This window comes from Mycteria americana, chromosome 12, assembly GCF_035582795.1.
Source record: "Mycteria americana isolate JAX WOST 10 ecotype Jacksonville Zoo and Gardens chromosome 12, USCA_MyAme_1.0, whole genome shotgun sequence".
In the NCBI taxonomy this organism is placed as follows: Eukaryota; Metazoa; Chordata; class Aves; order Ciconiiformes; family Ciconiidae; genus Mycteria; species Mycteria americana.
In genome coordinates, this window is record NC_134376.1 from 17,013,758 (window position 1) to 17,030,880 (window position 17,123).

General features: G+C 56.2%; 4 protein-coding genes across 13 annotated transcripts in view; 3 read left to right on the forward strand and 1 right to left on the reverse strand.

Moving 5' to 3' along the window:
• NPRL3 (NPR3 like, GATOR1 complex subunit) overlaps positions 1–1,528 on the reverse strand; it is an 88,307-nt gene extending 86,779 nt beyond the window's left edge. For 2 of the 9 annotated variants that reach the window (XM_075515399.1, XM_075515401.1), the window contains exon 1: positions 1,411–1,522. Coding sequence is in view for 4 of the 9 variants with exons in the window: in XM_075515395.1 (XP_075371510.1) it covers positions 1,329–1,446 (118 nt within the window). In the remaining 5 variants the exon portion in view is untranslated. Of the gene's footprint in view, positions 1–1,328 lie in introns of all 9 variants that reach the window. The other 7 variants (XM_075515400.1, XM_075515405.1, XM_075515395.1 and 4 more) reach the window with 6 other exon arrangements.
• Positions 644–9,855, forward strand: LOC142416199 (hemoglobin subunit pi). 2 transcript variants are annotated; one of them, XM_075515411.1, is made up of 4 exons: positions 644–894; positions 7,328–7,497; positions 8,571–8,775; positions 9,355–9,855. In XM_075515411.1, exons 2-4 carry the CDS (start codon positions 7,403–7,405, stop codon positions 9,481–9,483), a joined length of 429 nt encoding a protein of 142 aa, XP_075371526.1. In that variant the 5' UTR covers positions 644–894; positions 7,328–7,402; the 3' UTR covers positions 9,484–9,855. The 2 variants fall into 2 exon arrangements, with proteins under 2 accessions (XP_075371526.1, XP_075371527.1); XM_075515412.1 differs by having other exon boundaries at positions 644–843.
• A 2,222-nt stretch (positions 9,856–12,077) lies between these two features.
• Positions 12,078–12,784, forward strand: LOC142416074 (hemoglobin subunit alpha-2). The gene is made up of 3 exons (XM_075515165.1): positions 12,078–12,203; positions 12,322–12,526; positions 12,616–12,784. The coding sequence occupies exons 1-3, from the start codon at positions 12,112–12,114 to the stop codon at positions 12,742–12,744; spliced, it is 426 nt and encodes a 141-aa protein (XP_075371280.1). The 5' UTR covers positions 12,078–12,111; the 3' UTR covers positions 12,745–12,784.
• Positions 12,785–15,323: 2,539 nt separating this feature from the next.
• Positions 15,324–16,167, forward strand: LOC142416058 (hemoglobin subunit alpha-A). The gene is made up of 3 exons (XM_075515136.1): positions 15,324–15,483; positions 15,632–15,836; positions 15,937–16,167. Exons 1-3 carry the CDS (start codon positions 15,389–15,391, stop codon positions 16,063–16,065), a joined length of 429 nt encoding a protein of 142 aa, XP_075371251.1. The 5' UTR covers positions 15,324–15,388; the 3' UTR covers positions 16,066–16,167.
• The last annotated feature ends 956 nt before the right edge of the window (positions 16,168–17,123 follow it).

The window sequence follows — 17,123 nt, forward strand, 5'->3', positions numbered from 1 at the left end:
GTTTACATTTTCAGGGGATAAAGAGAAGAAAGCAAAACATTCACAAAACAACTTTTCTCTCAAGTGCCAGGTAACAGTTTGCAGTTCAAGAGAGAGTGGAGAATAACATTCTGACCAATGCATTTCCCTCATTATTGCTCAGGCTTCCGGACAATGATAATGCTCCAGAAGCCCCTCCTGCAGTCACAGGTATCGAAATCCTTTACCAACAAAAAGCAAGAGCAGGGTGGGAGGGAAGCAGCCAGCCAAAAAAACCCACATTTTCAGATTTTACCTATAAAACCAGAAAGGGGTTTGAAGACCCCTCTCTTGGTAAAAAGTGACTCACAACCTAAACAGGGGTGTCAAACCTCTCCTGATATATGGCAGTTAGCAAACGACCCAAGTCAAACAGCCTCATCACTCTGCAGCACCTTTAGGCCACGCACCAAGACACTCGCCCGCCAGCAAGGCCAGGTGGGACACTGGCCCTGACTGCAGCACGGCGGGCGCAGCCATCCTGCCTCCAGCTCCCGCGGACTCCCTGGCTGCAAGCAGGTCCGAGTCCAGCCCCAGACACCATCCCCGATCGGGAATGTTGGAGGAAGAGGTACGACCAACACCGGCCCCACTGCCAGCAGCCAGCTGGCACCGTTTAGGTCCCATGTTCCCATTTTCCAGAAGTGAAACCTCCTCCACCCCATTATTCAACACAAGGGACTAAAGTCTCTTAGTTTCTACCATTATCAGTTAAAGCTCACTTAGTGTCTTCTGAATCCCCTCTCCCAGATCGCTGCCTTCACTTCTCACCCTGCCTGCTCCTTCCCCTACAGCTCTTCAAACCCACACTGCTTCAGCAACAAGGTCGATAGTAACACCAGGCACTAACGTGGCTCAGTTAACGTGAGGCATGAGGTGTGTGCGTGTGAGGGGTGCAGGGCACCCGGGGGGTACGCGGTGTGTGTGGGGTGCAGGGCACCCGGGGGGTATTGCGGTGTGTGGGGTGCAGGGCACCCGGGGGGTATGCGGTGTGTGGGGTGCAGGGCACCCGGGGGGTATTGCGGTGTGTGGGGTGCACGGCACCTGGGGGGTATGCGGTGTGTGAGGGGTGCTAGGCCCCCACGGAGGGTATGAGGCATGGCGAGGTGTGACAGACCGCCACAGGGGGTGTGCGGGGTGTGTGTGGGATACCAGGCCCCCACAGGGAGTATGGGGGGGGGGGGGTGCCAGGCCCCACGGGCGGCAGCAGGCCCCACGGGCGGCAGCAGGCCCCACGGGCGGCAGCAGGCCCCCAGCGGAGGCTCCCGGAGGCTCGGGGCAGCCGAGACCCCGCGGCGTCGCGCACTTACTGGCCTGTGCGGCGGGGTGCTCGGCGCCGCGCTGGAAGGGGAAGCGGAAGAGCAGCTTGTTGCCGCGGCTGCCCGAGCTCACCAGGATAACGCTGATGGGGCTGGTGCTCTCGCCCATGCCGGCACAGCGCGGCACGGCCCGGCCCGGCCCGCAGGAAGGCCGCCCGCCGCTGCCGGCTTCCGCTTCCGCCCGCTACCCGGGCCTGGCCCGCGGCTCCCGGCTGCCGCCGGGGCGGAGCTGCCGCCGCCGCCGCTGCCGCCGCCGCCGCCGCTGCCGCCGCCGCTGCTGTCAGGCAGGGGCCGGTGCGCGGCCGGTGCCTCGGGGCCTCACGGCTGCGGGCAGAGCGCAGCCGGCCCCCCGCGCCTCACAGCCCAGTTCAGACCAGCACCTCACAGCCCCACAGCCCCGACCCCAGCGCAGCCCAGTGGCCCCAGTTCAGACCAGCACCTCACAGCCCTACAGCCCCGACCCCAGCACAGCCCAGTGGCCCCAGTTCAGACCAGCACCTCACAGCCCCACAGCCCCTTCCCCGAGTACAGCCCAGTGCCCCCAGTTCAGATCAGCACCTCACACCCCCCCCAGCACTCCTCTCAATCAGCCCAGTGTCCCCAGTTCAGACCAGTACTTCCCATGCTCATGGACACCACTCCCGTTCCTTGCACCCCCAGTTTATTCCAGTACCTCACCCACTCACAGCCAGCTCAGCCCAGTGCCCCCAGACCAGCCCAGCACCCCCAGTTCAGCCGCACACCCAGCCCGTGTGCGGCAGCCCCCCGGGCCCCCAGCCATGGTGCTGGCCCTGGAGCCCTCGTGCAGGGGTGCCGGCAGCCTGGGCCGCCCCTTCCCGCTTCTTTCCAGTGGCCTCTTTGGGTCGTTCTTAATGATTCTGCCAGTTCAGTCCTTACGAGCCCAGACCTTGACTAAAAGCTGGTGGCAAGTGGCAGCGAGGGCTCGTTGCTCCCACAGAATCACAGAATCGTATAGGTTGGAAAAGACCTTTAAGATCATCGAGCCCAACCGTAACCCTAACACTACCAAGGCCACCACTACACCCTGTCCCTAAGCACCTCATCCAAACGTCTTTTAAATACCTCCAGGGATGGGGACTCAACCATGTCCCTGGGCAGCCTCTTCCAATGCTTGACAACCCTTTCAGTGAAGTAAAATTTCCTAATATCCAGTCTAAACCTCCCCTGGCGCAACTTGAGGCCATTTCCTCTCGTCCTGTCACTTGTTACCTGGGAGAAGAGACCGACCCCCACCTCTCTACCCCCTCCTTTCAGGCAGTTGTGGAGAGCAATAAGGTCTCCCCTCAGCCTCCTTTTCTCCAGGCTGAACAACCCCAGGTCCCTCAGCCGCTCCCCATCAGCCTTGTGCTCCAGACCCTTCCCCAGCTTCGTTGCCCTTCTCTGGACACGCTCCAGCCCCTCACTGTCTCTCTTGTAGTGAGGGGCCCAACACTGAACACAGCATTCGAGGTGCGGCCTCACCAGTGCCGAGTACAGGGGCACGATCACTGCCCTAGTCCTGCTGGCCACGTTATTTCTGATACAAGCCAGGATGCCAGGATCCCTCGCGGGTCAGCCATTACAGGATGCCTGCGGGAGGCAGGCTGTGGAAATCAGACATTTGGCTGCCCGTGCTGCTGGAAAGGCACCTTTGAGATCTTGTTTCTCACGTTCATCGCAAGATCTCAGGGTGCTTTACAGCACTGATACAACTTGCCTTGTGGGTCCCGTGAACTTACTCCTGCCTCTAGGTTAGTAAGAGTAGCAGCTGGCAGCTCTCTCGGTGCATTTGTCTTATTTTGTGTTTAACCGAGATCAGAAGATTATCAGCAATTATGTTAGAGGATGTCCTGGGTTTTGCATGTAAACTCTTCTGCATTTGATTGCAATATTTGGATACTTGGATGCTCTGGGATATCCCCACTCTGGATGTTGCTCTGCAGTTCCCCCCGGGGTCGGCGGGCAGAGGTGGGTGGCTGAAGAGGGAGATGAGCACACGCAGCGCGGGCGTAATCTGCGGGGCCATCCTCCGCAAGGCCCGTGATAACAATTGAAGCAAGAGAAGGTGTTGCTGAGGGGAGAGAGTTGTCTGAGGGTGATTAAAGAGCAGTCGTATTATCACAGCAGAGCATTCCTCGTGCACCAGCGCTGGGCAGCTACGTTAAAATTTCCCAGCGTGTCTGCTTCAAAGCGTAACTGTACTTTCTTAAATAAGAAATTACAGACATATTTGTCATTTCCATCTCTTGGAGGCTGTAGTTTAGGTAAAGCAAAGTGTGGCAAGCTGGTAGGAATTTAAAGAATACAGCCAGGACTTAGATTCCACTTTTAAGATTTCCAAAACTTAATATGCCCAAAATTTCCAGTTAGAGCAGACATACGTGCCACCTTATCCATGGGAATTCCCTTTGAGGGGGAGGCAGTCCCCGTGGAGAATACAGGCCTGCGGAAAGTTATCCCTGATCTCACAGGGGTGCCATTCAGTCGGTCGCCGGATTTATACTCAGGGCTGCTTTCAGAACGAGCAAACAGGCCTGTTGCTCGCTTCCGCCTTTTAAAACGAGAAGCTCTGGCAGCCTACTTTTGGAACAGGATTAAAAAAGACTGATGTTAATACTAAAAATCACCTTTGGCATCACCTTTGGTGACATTTCAGAGGTTCATGACAAAGATTCATCATCTGCCCAAGGGTGGACATTCTGCTACGGGTCTGTGAATAACTTTGAGAAGCCGCAGCAAGAGAGGAAGGCAGGTCTGATGGGGCTTTTCAGAGGACATCGCTTCAGTATCGGTCCAGGGGAACACCAGCAATCATGTTGTCCAACTCCTTGCATTGCTCAGGCCAGGACCTCCATGTCTCACTACCCCGTGGGCAGCTGGAGCACTGGGATGGAGGAACTTGGCTGAGAGGTCCACGTGAGGACAGAGACGGTCACTCTCTGTGTCACGTTGTGGCACGTGGCTGAGGATCACGCCTCTCCCAGCAGGCACATTCCTGAGGAGTTCCTGCAGCCGTCCCCAGCGCAGCCCTGATCCTGGGCAAGCGATGAGCTCCTTCTAGCAAACCACTCTCATCTTTTGGCTGCTCTGGCTTTTGTGATAGTACAAGAGTAACTCCCAGAAAATGACTTCAAATCCATAAAGATTTCAGCGATGACAAACCCTCCTGTGTGGGCATCACTCTGATCCTCATGTCTACGCAGACCTTAATCCTACAGTCGTGGAGGATCCATGTTCAGGTTAAACAGTGGGCAGCAAAATAGGAAGGAGTCCTGATGGTCTCTGCCTTATCCCTGGGTGTATCTGGGCCACAGTCACTTCCCTCATGCGTTGATTGAGTGACCTCTGATTAAAAGCACTCTCACTGAGGAGAGCTTGGAGCACAGCCATGCAGCGGGCAACGTAAGAGGCAGCACTTTGGGGAGGAGACAAAAACATTATATAAATGTGTATTTGACAACAGCGTCTTTATTTTCAAAGTGATTTTTCTATGGGAAAACTGCAAGTTTTTTAAAATGGGTGTAGCAAGGGATGATGAATACAGCCTCCCTTGATACCTCCAACCATTTAAGCTGTATAAACTGAATATCGCCTTTTCCTGTGCCCTGACTGAAGGACCGCTGCCCATGCCATCAGTGGCACTTTTAATGGGAGACTGCTCCGCACTGCATCTGTGTAGCCAGACAGAGTTAGCTCCGCGTTTTCAGTGGACATGTATGGTATTTATCAAAGGGAGGATATACAAAGAGCACTCTCATTATATTCCTTATTATAAAGCGATTTTCTTCACTGGGTCTCAAGTGAGTCCCCTCTTGTACCCCCTCTTAAAGTGAGGTACCGAGAGAAGCGAATTACCCAGCCACCCAGCCAGTGGGCAGGCGGGCTCGGGAGGGAGCTGTGGTACTGAACACAATCTTAAATTAAATCCCAGCTAAGGTGTTGGCCTCCACAGAGAGGATGGCAATACAAGATCACCGAACCCAGCCAGGCTTGCAGACCTAGAAGCATGAAGTGCTTTGTGCCTGCCCTTTGGGAAAGCCCAAGTTTTCTCCTGCTTCGTGTGACAGCTCAAATGCGGAGAGGCTTAAATTCAGAGCCCAGTGCAAAGCACAAGGAGTGGGTCAGAGCCCTTCTGTGAGTGCCACTGCAGCCACCGGGACACTGGGGACACCAGGGGATACAGCAGCAGCCGTCTGACCCCATCTCTACCGCTTCGCTGTCACCACTGCTTCACTCCCGCCTGATCCCAGGACACGGTGGCAGAGCCACAGCCCCAGGAGAGTGGGGTCTGTTTGTAGTGAATGTATCAACTCCTCCAGGCTGTAAAGTATACCCAGAGAGGAGAGACCTATCTCCATGTGAAGGCACAGAAGAAACCCCCACCGCAAGCACAGCACACGTGAGAGCCTAGCTCCCACCCCAAGCCCAACGCCTGCCAGCAGTCGGGCTCTCCTGCCCAGCAGCATAGGGCAGCCGCACCATGGCTCCCAAGAGGCTCCAAGCTTGGTGCGTGCTCCTGTGGGTCATTTAGGGGGGCTGGGTGGTGCGATTGCACCGGCATTGCTACTTTGGTACAGGTAACCGTAGGCTGGACATACTCCAATACACGCATGGCCCGAGTATCATTAGATCCCTAGAAGGGCTTTCCTCTTAGCAGGATGGCCGTGTCTGGGGAGCATCCTCTGTAGCTGTCGGTAGCATTGCTGTGAAATGCAGACACATCTCGACAAGGAATCTGGCTTCTACATACCGACCTTCTCAGCGCAAGCGTGCAAGGCTATTTGGGCAGAGAACACTATCTGACCTCTCTGAGGTACCAGCCAGCTTTCCGTGCAGGGCTGCCAGCGCTCAGCGGTGATATGTACGGCTGCTGTAGTTTATCAGGGTGACAGAGAGATTTACCTCTGCTTCATGTGCTGGCAGGCTATTCATTCCCTGAGGTTCAGCAGCGACCATCACTAGGGTATTTCTTTGACACTTTGCCCACTTATCTGAGATTACAGACCTGTGCTGGTCTTCCCTTTGCTTGTTTGGTCCTTCACCCATCAAGTGTGCCTGTGCCCTGAAGCTACAAGCCATCTGTTGTGGGACCAGGCTTTGCTGTGCGTGTCCAGCACGTGGCACCATGCAGGTCAGCACTGGCTGTGGTGCTGAGGGCTCTTTTACAGTACAAGGGATAATTAACAGTAAGAATCACGGAACTAGAAATCAAAGACATACAATATGAGGCATTTAGTGATGAAAAAAAAGGTCTGACTGGGCTTTCTCACACACACGCGCGATTTTTTCTAGGACCATACTCAATTTCATAAGCTCCCTCTCCCTGTATCTATAGGAATCATTACTACTGGTGCTGTTATAAGCAATATCAATTGTGGAGTGCGTCCCTAATTCTTTGCAAGAGGCTGGAAAAGTGAAGTCCTGGCAGTGGTGAAGCAAACGGCAAAATCTCCCCTGATTCCCACAAAATCAGGGTCTCACTCCCCCTCTGAACTCTATGGTGCATCGTCCAGCCTGTCCCTAGCACCACTTAGGAGTCGCTTAATATGAAATATTGGGCCACGTGGCAGCCACGTATACTGGAAGTGTATGATATGCCGCAGAAAGGCCCAGAGTCTTGCGTTCACATCTGTGAAGTAAGGGAGAAAATGCAGATTTTTCTCCAAGCTTCTTAGCATGCTTGAAGTCCACACGCTCCTCAGCTTAAAGATGTGTCCTAATGCTCCGTCGCTGGAATTTTCCAGCATTATCTCTCTGTTCGTGTATCAATATGTGTCCAGACAATTTCTTTGGGCCACACGGCCACTACGTTAAGAAGCAAGAAACTGATAACGCCAGCAAGCAAGGAGGCCAGTGCACTGACCCTTGCCGAAATAGGCATTGTTTCGCGGGGAGATAGGAGTCTCCCACCTCCATGGGTGGGCCTCTGGAGTGACCAATGAGCGTGGACAGGCACCAAGGTCCGCTCTTCCCTTCCTCTTTAAAACCAGGGCTGCCAGGGCGATGAGTCCAAACGTGCTCTGAGTGTTCATTGCAAGGAGCCTGAGCCTGCACCCTCCTGCACAATGACGCTGACTCAAGCCGAGAAGGCCGCTGTGGTCACCATCTGGGCAAAGGTGGCTACCCAAGCCGATGCCATTGGGGCAGAATCACTGGAGAGGTAAGTCCCCCAGAACCCCTCCGAAGAGGGTGCTTCCTCTGGCTTTGCTGCTAGCATGCATCTCGTGTAAAGCTCGCTGGGACTGGTGAGAGTTATGGATGACCTCTATGTTGTCTGGTATGTAATTCTCTGGAATTATGTCTGTGCTGCTAAATGCTAATAGATGGCTTCAGAATCTTACAGCAAAACACAATTTTCTAAGCAATTCTAATGGTTTATTTCCCATTATAGCAATTCAGAAGAATTCATAGCCAGGAGCCCTGGCGAGGAATTCAAAGCCATTCATACTCAGTGTCCTGAAATAGGGTTGTCACTGTTAGGAAATGAACTTGAAGTGGTTTATTGTACAAGTGATGCAATTCCTGTATAAGTGATGCAATTTCTCTTGCAATTTCTAGGCATTAAGAGAATAGCTGTCCACTAAATTCACTGGATACTCATGTTTCGTTGTTCCAGTTGATAAGTAACAAACTGTTAGGAAACCAGACAACTGGACCCCCTGCATGAAGCATAGCGCAGTAATCCAAAGGTCATACAAATTAAGCAAACTGGCACAAAAGGGATAATAGTCCGGAAATTGTTCAGCAATTATTATGTTATTCAAAGTTATTTAAATGTTATTTACAGCTCAATATAAAGTATTGTGGTACTCCTTCCAGGACTCCGAGTACCACTCATATCGGTTGTGGTTCGTTCAGCTCGTATTAGTTTGAAGATCCTGCAAACTGGCTTACAATGTAATATAGGAAATGCAGTGACAATTTGGGACTATTATTTATTTTAAAATACCCAACCCCCCCCCCAAAATACATTAAGTTTAAAATTATTTTTAACATTTCATTCTTCTCTAGTACGTACAGATTAGCCCACTGTCTAATCTGCACATACTGCAGAAGAGGTTTAAGAGCAGAAAGACCTTCTTGATGCAAGCTTCAAGATCCCAAAGCTCTGTTACAACCACCGAAGGAGTGCACTTCTGTAGCTGGCAGGTTTACATTGCACTTGCTCTAAGGTTTCACCATCTCATGCATGTCACTTCCACTGCTGAATCTCATGCTCATGTTCTCCTCCAGGCTTTTCTCCAGCTACCCCCAGACAAAAACCTACTTCCCTCACTTTGATCTCAGCCAAGGCTCAGCTCAGCTTCGTAGTCATGGCTCCAAGGTCATGAATGCCATCGGGGAAGCTGTGAAGCACGTTGATGACATTAGAGGCGCTTTGGCCAAACTCAGTGAGCTGCATGCTTACATCCTCAGGGTGGACCCAGTGAACTTCAAGGTGAGTGAGCACAGAGGCTTTCAGGGATGAAAACTGCCATCGCAGACTTTAGTGACCACAGATCATTTTGGCTAATGGCAGCTTGATCCCTGACTGCACTGCACAGCCTTGTCAACTCATGTCGCTGCTCGTTCCCCGCTTGATTTTTAATCTGACATTGGATCTTTTAATGAAAGATCTGGTCTAGCTCAAGCAAAGAACTACTCAGGGGGCTCCTGTGGTTTGTGTTAGACAGACTCGAGTCTCTGCTGCCTCTGTTGTAATTTATGAACCTCCCTCACAAGTCAAGTTATATCACCTGTCTGGAACAAAGTAAATTCTAAATATTTCCACTTTGTTGCATTCCCTTTTGGGGAGGAAGGAAGGGACATGTGGAAAGAGGGAGTGGTACCGAGCAGTGCCTTTTGCCCTATACCAAAGGCAACTCTGCTTCTTCACACATAGCATCAGGCAGCAGTGCTACCTGGTTGGGACACATAGCTGTCACCCCAGAGCACGCTGGGGCCAAGGTGTGTTGCAGACCCCTAGACTGACATCTGTTACTGATTACAATGGATTTCATCCTGTTTTCCCTTACAGCTGCTTTCCCACTGTATCCTGTGCTCTGTGGCTGCCCGCTATCCCAGTGACTTTACCCCTGAAGTTCATGCTGCGTGGGACAAGTTCCTGTCCAGTGTTTCCTCTGTTCTGACTGAGAAGTACAGATAAATGGCCTCCACAGAGGGTGAGGGATGCACCTCCACGGTGCACCCCAGCTGCCAGGCCCTGGGGTATTCACCCCTTCCTACGCAGTCTTCTCAAATCCCCTATGCAGGGGCTCGGTCATCTGCAAAACCCAATAAATAATTCAAATCTGAGCTATGGTCTCTGTGCTTTCATTTCCACGTGTTCCACCTACACCTCACTGTTCAGGCAGGGGCATTTTGAAATGTCTACACAATATGGAGGGGAAAATACTATGCCGTGTAAAGTCACGTACTAATTCATGTACTAATGAATTCATGCACTAATTCATGTGCTAAGCTGTGTAAATTCAGTGGGAATAACGCAACATAAGATTCAGTGAGAATAACGTAACGTTGAGCAGAAGCCCAGAACAGGCTAGAGCCCTGTGACTGCTACTGCTCACCAAAGGTATATCCACCAAAGCCTGTTTCCAGGCTGACCAGGAAACAGTCTTTTACCCTGCTAGGATACTGAATGGACCCAGGCTTTTTGTTTGGCCTATCCAAAACCCATCACAGCCTGTTGTGAACAAAGCCTGCATTGCCGTACACTGTGACGTGCCCAGAGCGATGCTGGGCGTTGTCTTCTCATGCTCCTCTCCACAGGGTATGGACGAGGTCTCTGATGTGCTTCATGAACGCCGTGGGCTATCACACCTGGTAGACAGGTTTGGTAAAGGGACCATCCCCCCAGCTGGACATCTCTTATTTTTATATGGAGAACTTTGCATGTGTTTGAAATTTGGGAATACTAGTGGCCACTGGAAGATCAGCGTTGATGGCATCTGGGGGACCACAAATTCCCAGGCTTTCTCTGGAAAGCAGCGACAGGGAAGAGTACAGAACTGATGGTCGCCCTGGGGAGCGCAGGGATCCTCCGTACGTACCTGGTGTGGGTTAAGCCCAGTGGGCAGCTAAGCACTACACAGTCACTCACTCACTCCCGCCCCTCAATAGGATGACGGGAAGAGGAAAGGAAGAATAAAAGCAAGAAAACTTGGGGGTCAAGATCAAACAAACAAACAGAAATAATTGTTTAATAAGCGAAGGATAAGTGGAAGAAGAGGGAAGAAAACAAAACAGGTCATGCAAAGGCCATCACTCACCACCTCCTGTGGGTAGACCGATGCCCAGCCAGGTCCTGAGCAAAAAAGATGGATAACCCCCCTAAAACTCCCTAAAACGCCCTCTTTCCCCTTTTATTGCTGAGCATGGTGTTATATGGTATGAAATACCTCTTTGGTTAGTTGGGGTCATCTCCGCAGTTGTGTCCCATCCCAGCGTTATCATGCACCCCAAAATCTATTCCCTGGAGGGGCAGCGTGAGAAGCAGAGACGGCCCTGATGCTGCGCAAACGCTGCTCAGCAAAAGCCAGAACATCAGTGTGTTATCAGGGCTGGCTTGGCCAAAAATCTGAAACACAGCAACATGTGAGCTGCTGTGAAGAAAATTATTGATCAGGTTATGTTCACTGCCCACGCCTGTCTCAGAGGACTTCTGACGTGAAAAGGTGGGTGCAAAGTCTTAAGCAAACTCTAATCGACAAGCCTGAACTTGGCACTGCAAGTTGTGGTCCTCGTCTCATTTACAAAATTTCAGGACTGTGTTTGAGCAAGGGGGAGAGAGACGGTGTGGAAGCTCTGAAACCACCAAATTGCTCTAAATGTGTCACCCACTGTACCACAGCAGTTTTTAAAACATTCTACATTTATGGGTCTCAGGTAACCTGAACGTTCAAATCCACAGCTTAGACGGTAGGTCAGCATCTGGTGTGTCCCTAACCCCAAATTTGCACCAAAGACTTCGTACAGAGGCTGAGCGAAGGATGTGGCATTCACTAACCACCGCAAGCCCTGCGGGATGTCCCAGCGTTTACAGAGAGAGGCAGGAGCACATGCTGGGGTGGGAAGACGGGACAAGCCCAGGCCTGATAAGCATCACAGGACGGACTTTGGGAAGACCATGTGCCCAAAAAGGAGGTTCTTCCCCACCCAGGTTTCTCCGGGCTGCTGGAGAGATGGTGTTTCCCACAGCAGATCTCCAGCAAGCCCCAGGAAGGCTTGTCCATGGCTCCCGCTCTGAGGCTCAGGGACTGAATCTTCGGGCAGAGAGGGACTGGATGCGCCAGAGGCTGGAGGACGTGAGGGGCCAGGGACACGCGTGGGACCCACCCTGACACCCACGGAGCCAGGGAGGACCCTGGCCTGGCCAGGGTGAATGGTGGATCCCAACAGGAGGCTTGAGGACGTGCCGGCTGGTGAGGCCAAGGCTGTGGCATCCACGGGATGTGTCCACGGCTGCTGTTGACCGCAGGGCAGCCCGGCCGGGCGCTGCCTCCGGCCGCCGGCCTGGCGTGGGGCCGATGCAGTGGGGCAGGGTGGGGCAGAGCAGCCGGGCCCCCTTGGGGCCTCCTCAGGGCTGGGCCCCCCGAGGCATCCAGGGCCCCCCGAGGCAGCGCCGCAGCCGCTCCCCGGGCCCGCGCTGCGCGGCTGCGGCCCCCCGCCCCTCGACGCTGATAAGATAAGATAAGGGCGGAGGTGGCGGCCACTATAAGAGGTCATCCCTGTGGGCGCCGCTGCCACCGAGAGCTGCCTGCTGCCAGCCGCCACCATGCTGACCGCCGCCGACAAGAAGCTGATCCAGCAGGTCTGGGAGAAGGTGCTCGGCCACCAGGAGGACTTTGGAGCCGAGGCCCTGGAGAGGTGCGAGCTGGGCTCGGGGACCCCACGGGCGAGGGGGCGAGTGAGTGGGAGCCCCACGGGGGGCCGGTGTGGGGTGTCTGGCTGGGGGTCAGCGGCACTGACCGTCCCACTCCGGCAGGATGTTTATCACCTACCCCCAGACCAAGACCTACTTCCCCCACTTCGACCTGCACCACGGTTCCGACCACATCCGCGGCCACGGCAAGAAGGTGGTGACCGCCTTGGGCAACAGCGTCAAGAGCCTGGACAACCTCAGCCAGGCCCTGTCCAAGCTCAGCAACCTGCACGCCTACAACCTGCGCGTCGACCCGGTCAACTTCAAGGCAGGCAGGGGACGGGGGACGGGGGAGAGGGACTGGGACGGGGGGACAGGGGCCGTAGCAGCGGTGCTGAGCCCCGTTTTGCCTTGCAGCTGCTGTCGCAGTGCTTCCAGGTGGTGCTGGCCGTGCACCTGGGCAACAGCTACACCCCCGAGGTGCACGCTGCCTTCGACAAGTTCCTGTCAGCCGTGGCCGCCGTGCTGGCCGAGAAGTACAGATGAGCCGTTGCCCACGCCCGGGTGCCGTCAATAAAGATACCTTTGCCGCAGCACCATGTCCGTCTGTGCCGGGGCCGGGGGCCGGGGTGGGCTGGGGTGTTGCGGTGCTCCCATCGGAGGGAGGGAAAGAGGGAGGGAGCTGCTGGGGAGGCTGGCCGTGGCACAGGGCAGCACTGGCCACGGGCTCCCTGGGTGCCCCCTGAGGCCCTGCCTGCTTCCACCCCGCCCCAGCTTGGGCTGCAGCCGATGCTGGTAGCAGGACCCGGGGAATGGAGCTCAGCCTGTCGCCTCGCCGTGCCCGCATCCTTCTGGGGAGCGGGGGGAAGGATGCACCAAGCCAAATGTGGTTCTTGCATCCCCTGGAAGGATTCTCCGCAGGGGTAGGATTAATCCCCCCTGGCTCCATCTATCACAACAGTTGTTTAGGACTTTATCGGGGGTGCTGTGGGAGCTAAGTGCCTGCATGAGCTCCACAGGCAATCAGACAAGTTCATGGAGTGAAAAAAATCCATCGCAGGCCATTAAGCACAAACACTGTTCTTGAGCTCAAGCCCCTGAGCCACAAATCCCCGTCGGCTGCCGGGGAAGTGCCCCACAGCTGCCCCGGGTGTCTGCTCTTCCCCCAGAGCCTGGGCAGGGTGGGAGCAGGGCAGGCAGAGCCACAGTCCAGCATAGGACCACCGCTTTCAGGGTTTTGGAGCCTGAATTTAAAAAAGATTGTTGTCTTTATATCACAGGCGATGGGTTAGAAGATACTAAACTCTGCGCTGTGACACCAGAGGGAGGAGATGAGCATTCTTGAGGGATGGGAGATGATGCATCAGGAGAGCGGTGCCCGCGGTGGCCGAGTGCAGGCAGCAGCCGGGCGCTGGGTGTGCAGGGACCCTGCCTGCACAGAAACACAGGGCTGGGAGTCCCCGGGCCACGCCAGGCCCTGCTCCTGCAAGTGCACTCATGAACCCACAGCATTTTTCTTCCATCCTCAGACACATCCCAGTCTACATGCCAGTGTCTTCATGTGCATTTACACCCATTTATTCTCGTGCCACCAGCGCGAAGGGCTCTTCTGCCTTTGCGGTTTGCCTGCCCGATGCATGCACAGGCAGCAGGTACACTGCCCTGCCGCTGTTTCCCTGGGCTCTGCTTCCCAGAAGATCAGCCCCCCGTTCTTCTCTCCTTCCTTGCTCTGAAATGGTGCCAGCTCGAGCTAATCTCACCCAAACACAAACGATAAGAACCGTCGGCCATGGAGGAAACATGGGTGTGAACTGTCGCCTGCCTGCCTGCGCCAGCTCTCGAACCTACTAGAAGCACCACAGGCCCCCTCGCCCTCCTCGTCTTCCTCACCGTCTTCATCTTCCTTGCCCTTCTTGCCTTCCTCACCTTCATCATTTGGGGCACACGGGGCTCACCATGGGCTGCTGTGGCCCCGCGTGCCTTCCTTCCCCGGCTGTGAGCTCCTGCTGCTGCAGGCTGGCGCTCGCATCAGTGGCCGGCACTGATCCCCGTGGCTCTGCCGAGTGTCCCTCCTTCCCAGGAGTCAGGGTCACCCCGTCCCCCCGCAGTACTGGAGCCGGCACGGCACGTGCGCAGGAGAGAGGGCTGGGGCAGGGCAGCTCCGGGGGCTGTAGGCAAAGGGATGCAACTGCGGTTCGGGGAGCAGGGGGCGAAGAGGGCGCACACTTTGGGGTACGCTGGTTTGGGGTTCACCGAGGGAACGAGAGCAGGAGGTGCAGCGGGGCAGCGCGGATGAGTGGCTGTGTATAGGGGCCGCGTTGGATGGCAGGGTGCGTATAGGGGCAGTGTGTGTGTATAGGGGCAGAGTGTGCGCAGGGGCTATGTTGGGTGGCAGGGTGCGTATAGGGGCAGCGTGTGTCTGTGCGAGGATGGTGCACGTGTAGAGGCCGTGTTAGACGGCAGCGTGTGCAGGGGCAGTGCGTGTACCGGGGCACTTCACGTGTGTGCGTGGAGGCTGTGTTGGGTAGGTCAGTCTGTACATGCAGGTGCCCTCGGGGCCACGTGTGGGTGTCGGGGGCACTGGGCAGGCTCAGTCTGTGGGGCACAGACTCCCACCACGCTGTTGAAGTTACAACCCCACGCTGCTTTCCCCGCCATCCTGCCAGAACACACCCAGGCTGTGCCAGAGGGGACCTCAGCCGGTGCCCGCTCCGAGCCCTGAACCCAGCCTGTGCTGGGAGGGGACACACACAGACTCCTTCACCTGTGCTAGTGTAAACGCGAACCTCAACCCATGCTCAACCCATGCCGGCGCAGACCCTAAACCTAAGCCTAAACCTAAGCCTAAGCCTAAACCTAAGCGTAACCCTGCAGTCAACCTGTGCCAGAGGGGACGGATCACCCAAACCCTGATCCTGACCCAAAACCCAGCTGGTGCCAGGGGGCAGCGGACCCCAGCCGGGCCCGGTGCCGGTGCCGGTGCCGCGGGGAGGAGCGGGGCGCGGCGCTGCCGGGGGAGGCGGGCGGCGGCCCCGCCTGGCCGGGGTCCAGCGCCGGCGGGGCCGGGGCCGGGGCCGGGGCCGGCAGCGGGGCGGGCCGGGGGGCGGGCGGAGCCCCGGCACCGCATATAAGGGCGGCGGCGGGCGGCGGGGGCACCCGTGCTGAGGGCTGCCAAGGCGGAGGTGACACCATGGTGCTGTCCGGCAACGACAAGAGCAACGTGAAGGGCGTCTTCGGCAAAATCGGCCCCCATTGCGAGGATTATGGCGCCGAGACCCTGGAGAGGTAGGTGTCCGTCCCGTCGTCATCCCCTCTCCTGTCGGCTCCCTCCCATCTGTCCCCATCCTCGCCCATCCACAACTGTCCCTGTCCTATGTGTCCCTGTCTCATCTGTCCCCATCCTCATCTGTCCCTGACCCCCTCTGTCCCCCAGGATGTTCACCGTCCACCCCCAGACCAAGACCTACTTCCCCCACTTCGACCTGCATCGTGGCTCCGCTCAGATCAAGGCGCACGGCAAGAAGGTGGCGGGCGCACTGCTCGAGGCTGTCAACCACATTGATGACATCGCCGGTGCCCTCTCCAAGCTCAGCGACCTCCACGCCCAAAAGCTCCGCGTGGACCCTGTCAACTTCAAAGTGAGCATCTGGGAAGGCGTGACCAGCCCGGCTCCCCTCCTGCGCCCCCGGCCACCCCTTGGCCTCACCCCCTTGCTCACCATCTCCTTTTGCCTTTCAGCTGCTGGGCCAATGCTTCCTGGTGGTGGTGGCCGTCCACCACCCCTCTCTCCTGACCCCGGAGGTCCATGCTTCCCTGGACAAGTTCCTGTGCACCGTGAGCACCGTGCTGACTGACAAGTACCGTTAAGATGGCACCATGGCTAGAGCTGGATCCAACCCACTGCCAGCGAGCGCTCTGACAGTGAGCAGCCAAATGATCTGAAATAAAATCTGTTGCATTTGTGCTCCAGCCCTGGCGTCCTGCTCTGGTTGCTGCCCATGGGGAGGGAGCAGGAGGGATCTGCTCCGGAGGTCTGAACTAAGGGTCCCCCCTGCCAGGTGGGCACGCGGAGGAAATGGGCTGGGGTTTTGCTGTCTCTGAGAGAGGCAGTGTTTGGGCGGTGGTGCCTGGCAGGCAGGCGCTGCTCTGCCGGCCGTGGGGGTCCGGGAGTAAGCAGAGCATTTCCAGGCACTGGTAGAGGGGAAAGACTCAGGGAGAGCGGCCAGAGTCTGACCCTTAGGAGCTCCCTGCAGCCCCAGCCTGTCCCGGCCTTCCCACCAGAGCACCACGCTGGGATCCCCTCTTGTCCCATGCGCCCCGTGCACCCCTTGCCACCGTTCAGGCCAAATTGTTGGACATCATCTTGTCCTGGAAGTGCTTATGGGAGACGGTGGGGAACGGGGGCTCCCGGTGCCTGTGACCTTCTGCGTGGTGGCACAGTGAGGTCACCCTGAGGACCTCCAAGTGCAAGGTCATCTTTCTGTGCATCTCCAGCACGCAGGGCTGTGCGGCATTGTAGGACTTCTTCTGTTTCCACCTAATGCTGCATTGCTGGGCTGTCACTTTGGAGGGGTCCTGGGGGGCTGGCAGGCTTGGGGAGACAGAGGGCATGGGAGACTGCAAGGGGAGCAGATGGGGCTCAGCCCAAGATCCTGCTCTTTGGGCCCCGAACCGCAGTGGGGTAGGGGGTGTCAGGGCAGGAAAACGAGCACAGGCAGCGAGGCAGCGCTGGGTGCCACAGTGCTGGTGTCTGCGCAGCCCCCGGCCCTTATCGCAGCCTGCAGCAGGGCGGTTGTGGCGGGGGGGCCGCAGACAGCTGATAAAGGAGAGTGTCGTGAGCTCTCCTCCAGCTGTGGGTGTGGTGGGAGATGGGGCAGCAGATAGTCCCGGGGGGCTACAACCTGCCAGGTGCTGAGTAAGGCTGC